Raw genomic sequence first — 20,587 nt, forward strand, 5'->3', positions numbered from 1 at the left:
AAGGTCCCTGGGCGTTCGAATGCAGATATTATGATGGAGCATCTCAGCACCTCTGTTCACCTTGTCTTTCCCCCTGTTCCTTGCAAGGGTGACCAAGCCCATCCCACCTCCCCGCTGTCTTGAGCAGAGCTTAGGTGTCCCCTCCCAGGGTTAGCAAAGAAGATTTAGTGAAGGAACTATTTACAGAGGGGTGGGTGGAGTCAAGGGAACACCAACCAGAGCTGGTGACATACCTTGGGACAAGCAACAATAGGGAGCCTATGACACCCCCAGCTGAAGAGACTGGGGTGGGATGGCTCCAGGAAGCAAGGGAGAACTGTGGCTGTATGTAGGGGTCAAAGTCTTGGCCAAACTGTGGCCCAGCAGGAAAGGACGAAACTCCAAGTTCCCTGCTCCCTCATCTTCTGCAGTGCCTCGAGGCAGCACACCTAGTTGGAGGCCAGAGGATAAGGGATCCCAAATGACAAAGCAGGACGAGCAAGAGTAGAGTGTGGAACTGGAGGATAAAGGAAGCACAGCAAGCCCACCTACCAGCACAGCACGCTGCTCACACGGAGCCGGCACTGGCTCTGGCAGCACAGACGCCCCAGGAGGGTCTTCTGCAGATTATACACATGTGGTTCTCAAATGGCTCCTGAGCAGGATCCCTTCACCACCAACGCGGGAGGCTGTTCTCAGCTGAGGCCACACAGGCTGCCATGTGTGGTCAGATGTATATCCGGGGTCACCATTGAGACTGAATTCTAGGTGAGTGGTGCCCCAGGAAGTGTGCATTGTGGCCCTGGCCTCGGGTCTCTCTGCTGCTTTTCTTCCACCATAGAGACTCTTGGCTCTTTGAAAAACACAAGATGCCAGAGTGGTTGAGCATGGGGTCCCTGGACTCAGACTCGATTCCGCCCCGCGTGGCCTTGGCAAGTTACTCCATCTCTCTTAGTCTCACTTGCCCCATCTGTAAAATGGGATAATGATAGAAGCTCCTACACAGGGTTGTTGCGATCCCTAAGAGAAATAATATCCATGCAAAGTTCAGGCCAGCACCAGGTAACAACTGGTCAGTGGACATGAACTTCTGCTTATACTCGTGTCTACAAGAGTTAGGGAGGTTATCATGATGGCCAAGAAGGAGACAGCTCCTTATCGAGTCCTAGGCTCAACTAAAGGACTCAGTCTACACAGGCATGTGTATCCAGTGATTATCAATCTTCTTTGTAATCATGGCACACTTAGGACATTTCGGTCTGCACATGTTGAACAGCGCTTAAAACAAAGAATATGTATTTATCATGGAATTTGGAGATCTGGTATACTTTACAGATGAGTCTTATTCATGCTTGTTTAAATTCAGAAAGTATCAAGATGATACAGTCTCATAATCCAGGATGATAATTGTTAATAAATTAGTATTTTGATATGCTCCCTGAGTCTACTTTTTAGATATTTTGCTAATATAAAAGAACACAAACAATAAGGCAACTCTCATTTCAAGTCTCTCTTCCTTTTTTTTTTTATTTTTTTTATTTCCAGTTTGGCATTTGTAAGACTTAAGCAACCTAATTTAAAAGTAATTGCCCATTGTATCAGTGAAAATTGCTCTCTGTTACAAGTTACAGAGAACTTGACTGCTAGTGGCTTAAGCACTGATAAATGAGATTGATTTCCTCACTGACAAGAAGTCTGGAGATGGGCAATTGCCAGCATTGCACAGGCTTCTTAGCCATAGCTCCCAGGGCTCAGGTTCTTTCTTCTGGTGTTCTTTGGTGTCCTCCTATGGCTGCCTCATGGTTGCAGGGTGGTTGCCACAGCACTTGGCTTCACCTTCCAGATCAGGGCAGGAGAAAGGCAAAAATAGCTGTATCAAGATGTTTGTCTCTTTTATAAGAAAAGCAAAACCATTCCCAGAAGCCCCCATCATGGACTTAACCTTTACCTCTCATTGGCCAGAACCAGGTCATGTGATGAGCCCCAGGTGACATGACGAGGGAAACTGGGAAAGAGGGGAACAGGTTTCTGGGACTGACTGGAGTGCATTGTCTGCACACAGAAAATCCTGTTTCTGTTAGTATGGAATAAGGGGAATAGAATGAAAATTGGGTAGACAACTAATAATGTCTGCCAGACCCGACCATTAGAATGTGATTTACTTCTACAGGAATCATGACCCAACGTCTTGCTGTAGCTCTCAGGATGAGAACTCAGTCCATACCATGACCTCTTGGGGAGGGGCTTCTTCTTTACTAAAATTGCAAGTAGCATACCCAAGAAAATATAAAAACACATTGGACAATAATAAGTATAAACATAGTTAGTTGACCAATATCTGTTTAGGCAGAGTGCAGAGAAATTCAGACTTCTGTCTACTATCTGTGCCCTTGAAGAGCTGCTCCTTCACAGTTCAGAGCAGATCATATCAATGAAAACAAGTGCATAGAAGGCAAGGAGGTGATTGGCCTGAAAACACTGTACAAATATAGACAATAAAGGTGCTTGGCCATGGAAGGGAGAGTACCCAAGGATGTCAAGTCCATTAAGGATTATCTTGTGGAAGGATATAGTCTTGTTGTGTGGGTGAAGGGTAGGAAAGTGATCTAGAGAGAGAATTTAGCTCAATACAAGGAGAAAATTCCATAAAGAATGGGCTGCCTTGAGGGAGTGAATTTCTAGAGGCTGGAGGGATAAATAGAAACTGGGGAAAAGACCAGATCCTGAGGTTCTTCTGTTTCCTAAGTCTGAAAGGCTTCATCTTAGCTGGGCACATTATTTTACTCAGACACTTGATTGGGCTACTTTGAATGAAAGTCCTTGCCCTGGAGATGCCTACAGTCCACAAGAGAGATGGGCAGATGACATGTTGTGAAGAGTTGCTGTTTTGACCCTAGTTACTGTAACAGGATGAGCAAAGGGCATCCAGGAAGGGCATGAGCAGCTCTGCCAGGAGGGGTCTGGACGAGATAATCCTTGAACTGGGCCTTCAAGGGGACAACTAGGACGTGAATTGCCTTTGGGAATATAGTGTGGGCAGGAAGGATGAAGCCACTTCCCTTAGGTGGGGGCCCATCTGCCCCAACCCCAGCCCATGGGAAGAGAAGCACATGTCTTTGCCACAGGACCCTTCTGCCTTAAATGATCGTAAGCAAACCCTGCTTGTGGGACAGTGCATTGGGGAGCTCGGCAAGTGGAGCAGACCTGGGCCCTGTCCTCTAAGAGCCCACTGAATTGAAGAGCTGGTGGGAATAGAGGCATACAAGCAGGAGGTAGCATGTGAAGTGCCAGGTGAATGCCAAAGCACAGAGCGATGGGAGTGACAGCCTCACCTAGCCTACCGGAATCACCTTCCTATTTACCGAGTGTTTTCCCAATATCACGTCATTTGACTGTTACAAAAGCCATACGCGGCGAGCAGAGTTGGTATCACCATTGCCTCCTCCCCTGCACCCGATGATGAAAGCAAGGCTGCATGACCCATAAGGGGCCAAGACAGGCCTGGGACCTTGATTGTTGGACCTCATGGGCTAGAGTGATTATGGGCCTGTGCTTAGGGTAGGGCTTGGAAAAGCAGACAGGAAGCGAGGAGAGCAGACATATCTCACAGCAGGTATCAGTTTGTGCACAATCAAACCCAACAGGCTACTTTGAAAAAAAAAATAACCTGCTAATTGATACATTTATTGATTGGAGCCATTGACCACTGTGCTGTAAAGATCTAGGGGAGAAAATTTAGAGGAGAGTTTATACTTGCTGTACCCGGGGAGGTCATAGCCTGGAATGGCAAAGAGCTTGGATGCTGGCTCTTTTATTGGGCAAATTACTAAATCTCTCTGGGGGAAAAAAAAGTGATAATAAAGATAAAATAGGGATTAGAGCACCTGCTTTATACACTGTGGGTTAAATGGGGCAATACATACAGAAAGTCCTCTGTGAATCTGGCTGGTTTGCATTATCATTATTAATGTGATTTTCCAGAGAGTTGTACACAGCGCTGGAGAAGGGAAATGATAATGAGATGATGATAGTAATGGTTCCGATTTCCTCAGCACCCATCTGCGCATCGGGTGCTGTGACAAACCCTGGAATAGGACTGACAGCCCCGGGCATAGGTGAGGCTTGGTAAGGGTCAGGCCAGTGTGTTGTTGGAGCCCTGGAACAGGTACCCAGCCTGGACGGGGGTGGGGAGGAAGGAGGCACACCCACTGCTGTATTCATCAAGACTTTCTTGAACACCCTCTAAGGGCCAGGTCCTGTATTAGGACAGAGGACATTCCAGATGGAGACAGCAACAGGGGACAGCTGTCCATCTCCTTGCCTTACTAAGGGATGGACTCTTTATTTTTTCGTTAAACAGTTCCCACTCCTGTTGACAGCTGCCTGGTGTCAGGTGGGCTGGGTGGGAGGGGTGAGCTCATGAGGCTGGCTTCTAGGAAAGAAAGTCGGTGAAGTGGGCAAGGGGCTCATCCTGGACCCCGCATCAGAGCCTGGCACATAGTAGGTGCTCAGGAAACGAGGATCCTCACCATCCTTCATGAATAAAGCTTGGCATTTTCACCCTTGGTCTGCCAGCTCTCCAAAGGGAGAGCTTGGTGGAGGGCTGGCTCCCTTCTGGTATAATGACAGGGGGAGGTGCTTTGTGGCTGTGTCACAGGACGGGGTCAAGAAACTGCCAAAAAGGGAACTTTCCCGAAAAAAACCTTCACAGGAAAGACCATCCTTCCTCCATTTGTGCACCTGCTCCTTCTGCTCACTGAAAGGGCAAATGTGTACCTGAGTCCTACCAACCGTGCGTTTGGTTTTTGTGCTAGTTTACTTTTTGTGCTGGGTGGGATTCAGCTGTCCCCTTTAAGGTCTCAGGGACTGATGGAATTTGATTAGACAGCTGTATCTGCTAGGATTCTGGACTGTAGCACTTCTCAAACTCTTGTATGCATATGTTAAAATGCTGACTCTGATTCCTTGGGGGCCAGGCCTGAGATTTTTGCATTTCTAACAAGCATTCCGATGATGCTGATGCTGCTGGCCCTGGACCACTTTGAAAAGGAAGGCAGCCATCGGTGTCCCTCCCACATCTACTCAGCACTCTATCACATACTGTGCACTGACCTGCTACCTTGTGACTGCAACTCTGCCCAGGGCTTTCTCTGGCCACCACGGTCTGCTCAGCCTGGACCCATGAAGTGCCAGTGACTGCGGGAGAGGTTGCTAAATGCCCCCAAAGCTCTCATCGGAATCAGGGTACTGAGGCATGTTCTACACTGTCTCCCAGGGTCCTCAGTTGCCCACAGCAGTAGCCTACTCAGGAACACACTTCGTTGTTGCCTTTATAAACTGTCTGCGTGTGCATCCTTATCTCAGGGTCTGCTCCTGGAGAACCTAACTATAGAAGTGTTCAATTGCAACCCACTCGCGCCCTTCAAGCAGAAGGCGAATTCATTGGAAGCCTATCAGGAGGCTCGAGGACCATACTCAGAGGCTGCACAAGGACCAGGGGAAGCCCTGGAGAGTCGAAGTCAGGAGATGCACTAACCTGGAGAGTCTGGTCCAGGGCTGCCCACACCCCTGCTGCTGAGGGCACCACTGCTGCCCTCGCCAGTTTTCATCTTCCGTGTCTTTGTGCCATTTGATCCTGATTCAAAGCCAATGGGCTCTGCCTATGTCACCAGTCCATCTTCGACTTCCAGAGGATAGGGAGAAAGAGGACCTGGACCACTTAGATATCCACAGTGGGGGTTGGTCACAGGCTCCCAATCCGATGACCCACAATAGGGGTATTAAATTTAAATAGGAAGCAGGGTGGGATACTGAGTTTCCAGGTGTGGGGTAAAAAGGATGCTGCTGATGAAAATGCTGAGCAGTGACTGGCCCCCAAAAGATAGTCCCCTTGGGCAGTCTGCTGGGCTTGGTATGCTCACAGCATCCTCCTGCCCCTCCAGGAGTAGAATGTGGTCTGCGCCCTTAACTGGAAGCACACGGGGATGGTGTCAGGGCACTCTTCATCCAAAGTTCTCTTAGCATTTAAAGGGATGATCCTTGCCCATTCGGTAAATGGTGATTTTACTTTAAATTGTTCTCATTGCTCTGGGAAACTTCTTCTCCTGTCTCCAGACTTGAATTTAGTAGCTATACATCCTAAGAAACAGCCAGAAAATCACCCTTAGATGGAGTCTCTATCCTCATTTGTTAAGTTATAATTATCTCTGTCTTCCTCTTCCCTCTCCCCAAGAAAGGCCTGAGCTGATAGCACTGGCCTGCCACTACTCGTGTTTCTAGGAGGGTGGATTTTTAGAAGCATAGGACTGGCAGGGGAAAATGCCAGAAAGAAAGACAGGGCCCTCAAGATCGACTGACTGGGGCGCTATGTTTACCTTTGGGGAAAGAAACAGAAGTTGAACTTAGCAGGCCACTCAGGGCGAGGAGGCCGAGGGTTCTCTTCCACTCAGAACTCTGGCTCTGTCTCCCGACTTATGACTTTTAGTCACGGCCTATTTCAGGTAAGAAAAGGAGAGGCGTTCTATTTTCTGTCTTAGTTCAGGCTTTCGAGCTAATTCGATGGGTTCCATTCTTTTCAGATCAGGCCACAGAGGTCGGTGGTCAGTCTGAGCTGTGTGTGCCTTTCGATGAGGTGCCCGCTCCAGGTCTGGTCCACCATGCTTGCTAGTGGGGATGTCGAATGGTAGTTACATGTCAGTCTAGACAGCAGAAGCCAGGGATGGGGCGGGTTTCTTGAAGGCGGTGTGGACCCAGTGAAAATGTGGATCTCTAGAATTGGGCCTCACGTCTGGAAATGGGCGTCGGTGTGGAGTGGCCACACTGCTTTAGCACCTGCTGTTGAGATACTTCCGGGCATTGATTTTCCAGATGTGGCCAGGGCCACCTGCATCCCCATCCTGTGAGGATCGGTGGCCCCCAATCTTTTTGGCACCAGAGACCGGTGCTCCTAGGACAATCTAAGACCTGATGATCTGAGGCGGAGCTGAGGCAGTGATGCTAACGCTGGGGAGCGGCTGCAAAGACAGATGAAGCTTCGCTCACTGGCCAGTCGCTCACCTCCTGCTGTGCAGCCCGGTTTCCAACAGGCCACAGACTGGTATTGGTCCATGGCCTGGGGGTTGGGGACCCCTGGTGTAGATGACAGACTGTAGGACTCTATCCTAGAATCTCTGAGGATGGGATCCAGAAATTGATATTTGTAATGAATCCCCCGACCCCGACCCCCACCCCTACCAAAGCTTCTTAAGTGAAAAGTTTGAAAATCCTTGTGGCTCTTTTGAGTTACCTGCCAATGGCAGGGATTCCTTTCCTCTCTTGGCGAGTTGACGCAACCCTCCCTGGATCCACAGCAGATCTGAAATGACGTGTCTTCTTTCCCCAACACTCGGAGGAATGCTTTTGTTGCTATTTCCCTTTTAGAAAGACTCACGAGCTGAAGGTTGCTCGGGATGGATTTCAGGGGGATGCCGAATCTGGAGAGGCAGGGCTAGGCCTGGGGCAGCTGGGATGGGCTGTTACTGTTCAACGATTGTTTTAGGGTTGTCCAACTACCTGGCCTAAGGCTGGCCATGCGGCAGCTGTACAAGGCCATCTGAGTGTGGCCGTGAAGGACTTAGTCTGTGTTGAAATCCCGAGTCAGTGCTAACACCTCTGATGACCTTGAACAACTCTTGAGACTTTCTCTTTCCTCTCCAATAGGTGTGCGCCTTGACCGAGTGCGCGGAGGCCGCCAGAAATACAAGCGACGGCTGGACTCAGAGAGCAGCCCGTACCTGAGCTTGCAGATCTCCCCACCTGCTAAAAAGCCATGTGAGTGCCAGGGCAGTCCATGCCCCTTTTGCCAGCATCTGTACTGTGATATCTGGCATCCCGTGGGGCAATGCCATCTTCCCAGCCCTGGGTTATGGGACAATGTGGATCTTGGGGAGGTGGCATCAGTTCCTGGCATTGGTGTCGGTACTTTAGAATGATACTTCATTCAGAAAGCCTTTCCATATGGGATGTCACAAAACGTGGTTCCAAATGAAGCGTGGTCCTAGGAGGGCCTGGGTCCCAGCATCCTGACCATGGTCCTCTGACCACCCACTCAAAGCAGGTTCCTCTTGGGAGAATTCACCAGGCAACTGCCCCTGGAGGAGTATTTCTCAAGAGCCCGAATCACCACTGCCAGCAACTTTGCGGAGTCAGAAAGGGAAGGGAGATTACAACCACTTCTGACTTTGCCAGCTTTTCTTCCTGACCCCTCCCAGGCTCCGCCCCTTTCCTCTTCTCAGCCCCTTTCCTCTCTTCCCAGGCACTCACTTTCCGTCTTTGGTCGTTGCAGTGACCAAGATTGTCTCCTATCTGCTGGTGGCCGAGCCAGACAAGCTCTATGCCATGCCTCCCCCTGGCATGCCTGAGGGCGACATCAAGGCCCTGACCACTCTCTGTGACCTGGCGGACAGAGAGCTCGTGGTCATCATCGGCTGGGCCAAACACATCCCAGGTGAGTCTCGTGGGACCGGGGAGAGTGTGTAGCCAGGGACTCTCAGCCACTTTCCCCACAGCCGCGGTTCTGATGCACGGCGGCCTGGACTTGGTGACCCCGTGGAATCCTGGCAAGCCTGTAATCCTCTGGGATTTTTTCCTCTCCTTGTGGGACTGGAGGTGAACAGGTGTTTGGATGATCCTGTAATGTCCCTAAACTGCTGGGGCTCTTCAGAACCAGTTATCATTCTAAACGGGCTATGACTACATCTACAATAGGGGATGTTCAAAGAGCGAGTTTTTTGAATTCTTAAAAGCCCAAAACTAGGGTTTTCTCGTAAATTTTTTGGAAATATGCTGGAAAACAATGCAGAAGAGGGATTGGTTCTCTTGCTTCCTATTAGAGGAAGGTGGAATGAGAGTTAAGAACTCAGTTTGGGAATCGGACTGGGATTCAAATTCTGGGCCTGCAACTTTGTAGCTATGTAACACTGGGCGGGTCCACCCACTTCTCTGTGGGAATAACATCCTTCGTGGGCTGCGTCCTGAGGATGAAATGTGGGCCTGTGTGAGCATTTGGCATTTGCTAACGTCATTTGCATGCTCGCGCTTGCCTGCTCTCTAAAGGAGGCCTAACTCCTTATGTGTATTCTGTTATTTTACGATCAACATGGAAAGTATGTGTAATGAACGTATTTCAGATGATACGGACTTTTCTTCATTGCATGTGGCCCTAAACCCGTCTTTCAGCTTTTCTTGTATTGGATAAGCAGCGGGAACTGAGTCTTTATTTTATTTTTGTAGACACCGATACCCATGTATTTTACATTACTTATTTGTTGGGGACCTTTCTAAAGTCTCTGCAGCTTATTCTTTTAAGGTTCTAAAGAACTTGGATCTTGGCGTGGCGGAAATATTCTGTTACTCTCTGTCGGTGGTTCCCCATGGACTCAGGTTCTTACTAGCTGTGTGACATGGGACACTTTATCTTGTCTGTAGATCCTTTTTTGTTGTTGTTTGTTTGTCACCAGCTCTGAAAAATGAATACAGCATATATAGTTATGCAGCAAAGATGTGCTAGATTTCAGATGCCAAGACCCACAGTCGATTGGGGTGAGTGAGAAAGTTCTTATGTAGGATGTTGTGCACAGCTCATAGGGAGGAGCCTTCTCACTGACAGGTGCTTGCAGAGAGCCCTCATGGCTCAGAGGTGATGCTGGTGTCATTTAGCTGGCTGGAAGCCTAGAATTCCACTCCCTGGTGGCCCCTGGGTATTTTGACTCAGGGGTGGGCTCCCTGGGGATCTGGGCTGGAGCGCCCTTCCTAAGGAGCTCAACCTCTTGGGATTATACACTCAGTAGTTTTTGAATCTGTTCTGTGCTGGTTCAGCACAGATGTGGGGTCAGGCCACTGCTTAAGATACCTCAGCCTGGATTGCTCCACTAACCCAGGGCCAAATCGGGCACAGCTCCCTCTGCACCCGCCTTTCCCCCGACATCACACACTCCTCTACCAGGTTGAGCAGATACTGTATCAAGCGATGGCTCGGGAGTGGCTCCTGGTGGTGTCCCCAGGTCACTGCTTTCCTCTCCTGCCACCACCCCATCCCCCTGCCTCCCGCAACACCTGGGGGTGGGGGGGAGAGTAGAGCTAGGAAGCACCCATTCCCCCCTCCATGTCTTCCTCCCTCCCGGCTCCATCTCCTGTCTGCCCAACCAAGAGGGCAGTGGGCAGAGCAGAATGGTTCCTAAGGGCACAGACCCCGGATTCAGGCAGACCTGGGCTCTGATCCCAGCTCTGTCCTAATGGCCTTGCACAAGATCTTTCATTTTTCTGAGCTTTGGTATCCTTGCCTGTGAAATGGGACTCATTACAGAGTGCCTCCTCACTGGTCGCTGGGAGGATATGGCACACCTATCCCAGCCCCGGCTCATAGTGGGTACTTGATAAATGGCAGAGAGTATGACCATCTTTGTTGCTAATAGTGTTAAAAGCCCTCCTTTTGCATCATCATTTCTCCTTGTCCAAAACTGAATTCTTTTTTATTAAAAAAATAAAATAAACATAGGGGCTCGTTTGTCTGTCTCAAATGCTAATTTGCCCATTTTGCATAAATCTGCATGCTGAATTATTTGGGCCTGACCTTCTGGTGTTTAAGGTAAAATTAATTAATAGAGTCTCCTGCCACTGCATGTAAACCTCATATTAAGGGCAATGACACATCAAGTCCCTAATATATTTAAACTAATTGACTTAATCCCATCTCAGATTAGATGAAAACTCTTCTGAAGACCCGCTCACTAACGCTCTTAAAAAGAGAGACCGTAAGAAAGAGCAGGTTGAGTAGGGAGGATGCAAGCCTGGGTTCTACCCCAGGACTTGTGTCTGCTCCTGTCCATCTTGGCTCCTGGACAGAAAGAAGAACTGGCTCCTTAAGACAGCTCAGGAATAGAGCTCCGAAAGGGAGCCCAAAACTCTGCCCTTAAGCACAGGAAACCAGGTCTCCTACCTCAGAACCCTCTAGCCTCTAGTCCAGAACCTGGCATGCAGAGGGTACTTCATAGTTGCCTTTGCACGCATTTATTGAGCATTAACTATATGTAAGATCTTTTTAAAAAAAGTTGTGGCTGATACAGAGAATGAGATTAATTTCCGTTCCCAAAACCCCATTTGGGAATAAGATGGGTAATTAACAAAAACTTTTTTTCGTGGAAAATTTTAAACAAAGGTATCAAATAGTATAATGAATCTCAATGTGACCATTAGCCTACTTCAACAATTATCACCCCATGGTCAGCCTTGTTTCATCTCTACCCATCTACTTCCCACCTCATATCTGACAAGGCAGATACTTAGAATACAACAAGAAGAACCCCAGGACAGAGTTTAGAGGCAGGAGGGATGCCGTGGGCTGTGTGGGGAGCGAGGAGAACCTGAGTTGGGCCTTTGGGTCAGGGCTGGTGGGCAGAAGCCAAGGAGAAAGAGTCCAGAAAGGCATTAGACGCTGTGAACCAACAGCAGCTGACATGGTCATGCAGGCACCGAGTGACTGGCTTAGCCAGGGGAAGGATCATCCGAGCACAAATTCATTCCCAGCACTCTGCTCCCTTTTCCCATATTTTTGAACACATAGGACCCTTTCACAGGGTGAGTCCTGTGGGGAACTTGAGCCTAATTGGGATTTGCTCCGAATAGCAGCCACTCTTTTGTTTGAGTCAGTGTGAAGTTGCCCTCCCCCCAAATGTTGATTTTCTAAGTATTGGGTTGCCCAGAGGACAAACTCAAGTCTTTAGGGTGGCCGCCTCTTGTTCTCCGTGAGCAAGAGATTAGAACAAGAACCAGCAGCCTTTCATAGGCAGTGGTTTCACTTGATGAATTGCAGCCTCCATATGTTATTAGCTGGTTATCCTCCCAGCCCAGGCAGCCTGGAGGCTGCCCCAGCCAGGAGAACCTTTTCCTGCCAGCCCGTGGGGGGTCACCACCTGCCCTGCCCAGCCCCAGCTGACATGTGCATGGCCTCTGCAGGGGACCCCCAGAGGCCTCCTCACAGAGGGTCCCTCAAGGGCCCTGCTCCCAGGTATCCACCGTCTGGCTCCTGCTGGGGAGAGAAGAATGCCAGCGGCCCATGAAATATGGGCTGCCGAGTGACAGCAGCTGTGTCTGGAGTGGCCTCAGATCCTATAATTACATCTCCCTTTATTACCTCTGCTAATGGCCCTCCAGGTCGACAGAAACGATAATAAATTAACAGATTATGAACTCCACTTGCCACAAATTATGTGCTCTTTTTTTTTTTTTTTTTTTTTTAAATTCCAAGAGCTTGTGCTGTCAAATCAGTGGGGGATGGGGGTTTGGGAAGAGCCTGAACCATATTAGATCAGTTGGTGATAGATAATGCAACTTTCCAGGGGCAGCAGAGCTCAAGGTAGGGTGCCTGGGGAGAGAGGGCCAGTGGGCAGTCAGCTTGGGCAGGGCCAAACCTCAAGGGGCCAGTGCCACCAGGGTCAGCCAGGCATGGGGACAGCCCTGTACCCAGGGGCATGGGCCACACCCAGCAGCCCCCTCTGTCTCAGAATTGCTAATTATTTGATGAAGTAGGAGACCCAGCCCAGCCGGAAAAAGCAGAAGTGAGAGGTGCTTTGCTGAAGGGCAGGGAGGAATGGTTCGGCCCCTTTGTTTGAGTTTAAATAAAAGAAAGAATATGTGCTTCTAGTAAAGTTGTGGATGTGACTGACAGAGGAGTAGAAATTATGAGATCCAAACCCCTCATCTCTCTCATGCATCCCTCTGGGGATTTCCTCCATGGAGGGATTTCCCTTCCTTCCATGGATCAAACTATAACACTGCTCGATGCTGCTTCAATTTAATTATATACATTATATACAACAGTAGCATTTACCACGTGCTAAGCAGTGTACTAGGTGTTCCACATATTAGCTGATTTCATTCAAACAGCTCCATAACGATAGTACTATTATTACTCCCATCTCACAGATTCGGAAGCTGAGGCACAGAGAGGTGGACTTGCCCGGGGTCACAGCCAGTGTCAGCAAAGCTGAGATTCTAACAGACAGCCTGACTGTGGCGTCTGCACCTTTACACATACCCTCCTTATGCTCTCTGGTGTCTTCCCACCTCCACACACACATTCTACCTCATTCTTTCTAGTGGCTTCTAATGTGCCATTCATTTAACTAATAATTACATTTATATAATAATTGCATGTATTACATTAGCTACATTGAGATTGTTTCCTGCTTTGGGTCATTTCAAACCGATTTATCTTTGTGTATTTAACCATACTTCTCTTTCTAGGAGAAGTTCCTAGTTGTGGGGATGCTGGGTTACATGCCTTTCATTTTTGTGCTTGATTTAATTTTATTTTTGGACATTTTAAGCATGGACAGGTTCAAAAGCAAAAACTAGACAAAAATGGGTACACAGAAGTCTTATCTCCATCCCTATTCCCTTTCCCTCCTTCCTCATTTTTCCTTCTACTGTTTCTTTTCTCAAATATTAGAATTTTTTTTTAACTTTTTCAAATATTAGGAAAGAAGATCACATATTTCCTGCCTTCCTTACCCAACATGAGGCAGCCCTCATACGCTCTCTAGCAGTTTGGAGTGAGCATTTGGATTTGCACAGCTATTTCCAGCTCCTTTTGAAGATGCTCAAGGAGGAAGAGAGCAGGCAGAGGCTGAGTCCAGTACTCAGACCAGCCTAGCGGGGAGGTTGGGACACAGGCCTCACAGATGCAGTGGTGGCACAAAACTCTCTAAGGTGCTGTCTCCGTCCCTCCTGCCACCTGCCCCGCCCGTCAGGCCCCTCTCTGACATAAAGGCATTGAAAGCCTCATTCATGTCTGAAGGACGAAGAGAGGCTAACCAAGTTCTTTCAGCACATTTTCTTGTCATCTAAGAGTCGAGGCCCAGTGGCATTTGTCCATTCTCTCCTCTGTACCTTGAACCTTTGTCGGCACCTCCTTTGCACCAGGACAGGTGCTTGACAGTGGGAGTGAAGAGACGAACAGCATGGCACTGGCGCTCCCAGGGGGCTCAGCACACAGCGCATTGCAGCTGTTCATGCAGACGCCGTGGTGGGTGCAGTCAGAGGTGCCCTCGCCACCCCTTTTGAGCTCCACTTCGCTCTTCAGAGCCTATCCCCGACATCTCCTGTTGTGCAAAGCCTCCCCCCATAGCTCTACTTAAGTCATAACTTCATGGTGACATGTGGTACTTGAGGTGTCTTTCCCTCTTGACTGTGAGCTCTTGAAGGCAGGACCAGTTCTGATTTGAGCTTGTCCCCGGTGCCTTGCACAGGGCCTAGCACTTGATAGTACTCAGTAAATATTTGTTGAATGAACGAAGGGGCAGAAGCATGCGGTTCCCATTATTCTAGTGATTGAGCCTCACAGGGGTCTTTTCTCCTCCGTTTCTAGAAGCCTGGCTCTTACCTCACCCTCCATCTCTGCCACCTTCCAATTCAATTGTCTGTTAATTTTGCCTAGTCCGTCTCCTGCGTCCTTCCTCCCATTCTGTCTGCTTCCAGACTCCCCCTCACCCCCAGTGCAGTCCCACACTTCCCTACATACATACACATACCCTCACGGGCTGGCTGATTGGTATCTGTTAATTAATGTCGCCCAAGGCCTCTTCTGCTCAGAAGGCTGATAAGGGAAATTGGATGTCCATTTCTATCTATCTTTTATTACCTCCCGGCTCTCCCCAGCACCACAGGCAGCCACACACTGTCTCCCACGCCGGGATCCCGACAACACACAGGCATCTGACCCCACTGTGCCATAGCCTCTCGCCTACGAAGGCCCATCAATCCAGGCTTGCCCTGTGTCATCGGTGTAATTGCTCCAGTTCTTGTCAGTCACTCACGGATGCCAGCAGCCAGGTGGCGATCCAAGGCCCGGGTTGTGCAGGTCGGGCCAGGGGACCTGGAAGGTTGGACTAAAAGAGTGCTCAGGGGGAGAGGGCGGCCTGCCAGGTGGAGAGGCTGCAGCCCCAGGAGCGCCACCTACAGATGAACATTCACGCACTGGTTGGAAAATGGGGAGGGACACTGGTTGTTAGAGACAGAGGGCAACAGATGAGGGGGAAATAGACTGCGTGGGGACGCAGAGCGCTGGGCCAGTCCAGAAGCTTGGGACACCCCTCACCTCCGAGGCGGAGAGGAGGGCCATGCCAGGGGGAAGCTAAGAACGGCAGCAATGGCAGCAACAGCTACAGCGGCCACCGCCACGTCGCGCGGGTTTACTGAGCTCCGACGGGGCGCGGGGAGTAGCGCCGAGAGCTTTCCGCACGCCCTCTTTTCCGTCCTCGTGGCACCCAACGCTTCCAGGGGGGGTCAGGTTCTAGCTCAGCAAATGAAGCGACACATCCCACATATGCAAAATTACCCCTGAAAATCCCCAGATTTCAGCGGCCATGACACGGTACACATGGCTTCGTGGACACGTTTCCTTCTCATGAATCTGGCATGGTCAGTGTGAGAACCAATCACTGAGTTTCGAGTTGAAGTTACCACCTGTGTTTAGTGACCAGCTATTTGAAAATTCGTTTCCTCCCTCCCTCCCTAACCCCTTCCTTTCTTCCTTTCTCTCTTTCTTTCTTGTAAATAAAGATGTTAATTGATTTTGTACAAGTTAAGTGCGTGTATAGCGCAATTTCAGTATATTCCCGTTTTGCAGAGGAAAGTTTCATCTCATCACTAGTAATAACAGTAAAAGTTCTGTAACTGTGTCATATGTTCCGTAACCATTGCTTCGTTCAGCGATTCCCTGAAGCAGGCACCGCGGTTATACCCATTTCACAGATGAGGAAGCTGAGGCTTAGAGAAGTTGCCCAGCTTTCCCAAGGTCAGGCTACAGCTAGTAAACGGGAAGGAGTCAGGGTTCGAGCCCGGGCAATCTCTAGAACATGTTGGACACGACAGTGTCACAATTCTGAAGCCATCCCTACCCCAGCCTTCTTTCGCTTTGGAGTCAGCCTCTTGGCTTTCGCTCTGGAGTCAGCCTCTTGGCTAGCAGGGAGGGTAAACACCCATGATTCCATGCTCGTGGGTTACAGAACTGCTGGTCCGTCCTTAGGCGCAGAGTGAGGGCTCTGACTGACCCGGGGGGCTTCTGAGCTCTTTGCAGCCCCAGGCTGTGGTCACTGGAGGTCACTGGCAGGAAGGAGCTGAGTCTGTTCCTGCTCAAGCCTCCAGGTCCCTGCACAGCTGAGACTGCACTGAGGATCAGGTGTCACTTTAAAACACCAAAACCTCCCCCGGTTTGACCTGGAAACTCCCCATACTTAAGGGGACCCTGCACTGCCACCTCTTGATTCTACTATGAATCCAATGACTCCTTAAATTACAAATGTATTTATTTTATCAAAAAACTTCTCCAGATGTATACAAAATACTATAGAACTAACAATAATGATAATGCGTGTCAACGTCAACTGAGCACTTGTTATGTAAGTCTTTCCCATGAATTCCATGTCTGACTCATTCACAAAGGGAAGGACAATGAGTCTCCCAGCTGCAGAGGGAGGGGCAGGATCTGGAGGTGCCTGACTCCTGCCCCATCCTGCCCCCTAACCAGCCCCAGAGAGGCACCAGCCCTCCCACCTGACTACCTGCTGCCCTCCTTGCCCCCTCTTCCCACCACAGGCTTCTCGAACCTCTCTTTGGGGGACCAGATGAGCCTGCTGCAGAGTGCCTGGATGGAGATTCTCATCCTGGGCATCGTGTACCGCTCGCTGCCCTACGACGACAAGCTGGTGTATGCCGAGGACTACATCATGGACGAGGAGCACTCCCGCCTCGCGGGGCTGCTGGAGCTCTACCGGGCCATCCTGCAGCTGGTGCGCAGGTACAAGAAGCTCAAGGTGGAGAAGGAGGAGTTTGTGACGCTCAAGGCCCTGGCCTTGGCCAACTCAGGTAAGGGGGCGGGTGTGGGGCCTGGGGAGCACAGCTCTGGGGCTGTGAGCACCACTCTGCTGCAAGGGGCAGGGATGCCATGGAGATGCTGGAGCTTTTTGTCACCAAAGATTGTGCAAAGGGTGGCCTAGGGTTATAGCAGCGTTATGAAGGCCAGCATTGATGGAGCATTTCCTAAGCCCTTGATTTGCAGGGTACTACGGTGGACCCTTGATAACCAGCACTCCGGTTAAGGACACAGATTCTAATGCCAGGTTACTAAAAGTCAAATCTTGCTTCTGTCACTTGAGCAGGTTGCTTCGCTCAGCTTCTTTATCAGTAAAGTAGGAACAGTAAACAGTTCCTACCCTGCAAACCTATGGAAGAGATTTATTTGTATATAATTATGTTATGCTTACAACATACCTGGCCCATAATAAATGCTCGACGTGTTAAATAAATTAGCTATGATGAACTTATTTTGTTCTTACAAACAAAGTAAGCAAAGTTCTTATTTTAACCTCATTTTAGTGATGTGGAAACTGAAGCTTAGAAAGGTGAACCATATTGCCCAAAGCCACACAGAACTAGGAGTCAAACCAAGGTCCTCTGAGTCCAAAACCAACTGAGCTTGTGCTCACTCTTTGAATCTTGCAATCAAATGCTCAGACACAAGAGGAAAAACCTTCCCAAATGAGTTGTTTAGTCTGACATTAAAAAGGAGGCGTCGCTCCATTTCTTTAGCTCCTGCCAGTTTCTGGCTAGACTGCCTAAGAAGAGGGGCTGGCATAGTGGGGTGCAGGTGAGTAATCTGTGTCCACACCTTGCATCCACTCTATATAGGGTACTGTGTTGGATGGTGGGGGGATGCAGAAGGAAGAGAAAGGCATGGTCCCTGTCCTAAAGACAGAGTGTCTCAGCAAGCATGCATGTAATTCTGCTACAGGGTGGCATATGGTAGAGTTAACTGCTCAAGTCTGGGTCAGATGGACCCAAGTTCAAATCCTAGCCTGTTAATTTGTTATGACCTTGGACGAGTTGGCAACCTTCCTTAGCTCTGTCCTTGTGTGTAAAATGGGGATATCCCGGTACCTCCTCTAAGCACTTTTGAATGAAATGATCAACTGAAGATAAAGCACTTAGCCTAGTGCCTGGCCTGGAGGAAATGTTCAATAAATATTAATTATTATCATTATTATTCATATTAGGAAACAAAGTGCTATCAGTATATGGAAGAGGGAGAGTTGGCTTCCAGGTGGAGACAGTACAAAGCGGGCAACCAGCTGGTTTGCTTGATGCTGTCCTTCTTTTTCTGAAAGTCTCATATCACAGGGAACCTCAGTCCCTGGCTAACCAAGTCAGTTGGCCCCTAACAAATGGCTTCATAGAGAACACAGGGAACACCGTTGGTGCTCCATCGGACCCCCTTTCCTGGGTCAGCGCACACATGCCCCAGCTGCTGCGTTTGGCTGCTGAGAGTTCACATTACCCCCTTCACCAGAGACTCACCCTCACCTGCCTTGCCAGGAGGGTTACCTACTCCCCCCGACCCCCGGCCCCCTCAGCCAATGGTGAGCGGACCCACACAGGGAACAGAAGCCTGGACTCCTGGCACTGTGGGATGAGATGGTAGCCGAGGCCACATCCTTACCTTGTGGGCTCCCACCCTCACCCTGTCCTGTCCCCCTCCCTTCCATTCTCCTGAAAGCATACCCCCCCATGCATCGCATGCACCCAACCCTCGTCTCAGGCTCTGCTTCCGGGGAACCTCATACAGAGAGGGAAGCATGTTTTTTAGTTTAAATCACTCTTATTAATAAACTAATAATTAAAAATTTACATGCTTCTACAGAGACCCTTTATACTTTGTACATTTTGTTGGAGAATGCTAGTGCTGTGGGGGTTTCCAGTACGGCTTTAGATCGACAGAATAATTAAGCAGATGGTAAATAGAGGTCCATCTACCATCCCATCCCTGTACACAGTTTCCCCTGCTATTAACGTGTCGCATTAGTGTGGTGATCTGTTACAATTAATGAGCTAATATTGATACATTATTATTAACGAAAGTCCATAGTTGTCATCAGGGTTTACTCTGCAGGTTTTTGACAAATGCATAATGACAGATCTCCCTAGTTACATGTCATACAGAGTAGCTCCACCACCCTACAATCCCCTGTGCTCCCCTATTCAGTGTTGCAGAGGGGCTGGGAGTTTGAATGGGCAGAGGAGGAGAGGGGACACAGTGAAAGAGGAGGGAGGACACCTGGTGACCACAGTGACACGCAGCAAGGCCGGCAGGCCTTGGAGGGCACGTCCTTAATTTTGGACTCACCTGACCACTTCACACCAGGGAGGGGAGAGTGAAGAGGCAGGAGGCCACTCAACTGCCGCCTCCATCCCGCCCCTCGACACTATGCTGCAGGGGCTTTCAGCAGGCCCCTTAGCCTGGCCGGCTGCTCTTGCTTTGGTCTCAACACATACAGATGCACATACGTAAATGCACACACACATACGAATTCACACACACGAATATGCACACACATGCACACACACCACCAGAGGACTTATGCTGGTTTGGTGACATGAGCCCTTCAGGAGCTTCAGCTAGCATCAAGCTTCGCCTAAATACAATACAGTTTGCCATGTGAGATGGAGTGCCGGGAACCTGGACTTCTTCCCCAGTGGCATCTGCCCAGCCATCCTATACCTTATGAGCAGGTACAAGAAGCTCAAGGTAGAGAGGAGTTTGTGACAGTCAAGGCCCAGCCTGCATCGTAGAGGAATGAGCTACAGGCAGGAAATGGGGAAAGAATACGTCTGTTTGAGGAATCCAGTAGAAAAGCACTTTGGGGTCAGACTAGAGGCTCTGGGGCTGTGAAGGCTCTGGTGGCAGCCCCAAGGGCCACTGTGAATGCCACTGCTGAGGTTGAGGGGACCGGACAGGACCACTCAGATGTGGCTCAGGGGGCTGACACAAGGCAGGAGAGTGAAGCACATCAGAGACAGGCTGTCGCTCCAAACCACGACCTCTCAGGAGCCCGCCCGCTGTCTTTCACCCCGTGTCCCGGCCCTCTCCAAGGCTCCTGACAGCAGAGAAAAATCATAGCCATTGATTTTGTAATTAACAGTTTATCAATGCCATCGATACAGACGCGCTGATGGATTGCAAAGAAATTAATCTTGCAATGTTATTTTATTTCATTTTTGGTCGAAGGCAGCTGCCAATTTTAGCCTCCTTGGGGAGAGGGGGGAGAGAGAGGGGAAGTTGGCGGGAGGCAGGGGGTCTGGATGGCCAGGTCCCCAGCCTTGCAGGGACCAGTGCACCTTAAATGCACGCTCCACAAGCAGCTGGGAGAGTGGAATGGAGCCATCCTCCTCCCCGGCTGGCAAAGGAGTCCTCACTGCCTTGGTAACAAGGAACAGAAAAATGTGAAGGAGTCTTGGGTTTGGGGCCAGTAACACTCCAGCCCTGCAAGGGCACTCGCCCCAAGTCTGAGTCCTCACAATAATGATAATAACCTTTATTAGGTGCTTACTAAGTGCCTGGTAATCTGCTATTTCATTTAACCCTCACCACTTCCCTATGGGGTATGTATTCTTATTTGCTCCATTTTACAGATGAGGAAACGAACTCAGAGAGCCTAAGTAAGTAACTTGGCCAAAGTCACACAGCGTCTCAGACTCCAGAGTCTTATCTAACTCATTTTACTGCTATCTCCCCAAG

General features: G+C 49.5%; 1 protein-coding gene across 2 annotated transcripts in view; it reads left to right on the plus strand.

Moving 5' to 3' along the window:
- The window catches only part of ESRRB (estrogen related receptor beta), a 58,404-nt gene that overhangs the window by 36,269 nt on the left and 1,548 nt on the right, over positions 1 to 20,587 (plus strand). For both annotated transcript variants that reach the window (XM_006925470.1, XM_006925468.1), the window contains 3 exons: positions 7,678 to 7,788; positions 8,303 to 8,464; positions 16,612 to 16,881. In XM_006925470.1, the coding sequence (XP_006925532.1) occupies positions 7,678 to 7,788; positions 8,303 to 8,464; positions 16,612 to 16,881 (543 nt within the window). The remainder of the gene's footprint in view (positions 1 to 7,677; positions 7,789 to 8,302; positions 8,465 to 16,611; positions 16,882 to 20,587) is intronic.

This window comes from Pteropus alecto, unplaced genomic scaffold, assembly GCF_000325575.1.
Source record: "Pteropus alecto unplaced genomic scaffold, ASM32557v1 scaffold8, whole genome shotgun sequence".
NCBI classification, from domain to species: Eukaryota; Metazoa; Chordata; class Mammalia; order Chiroptera; family Pteropodidae; genus Pteropus; species Pteropus alecto.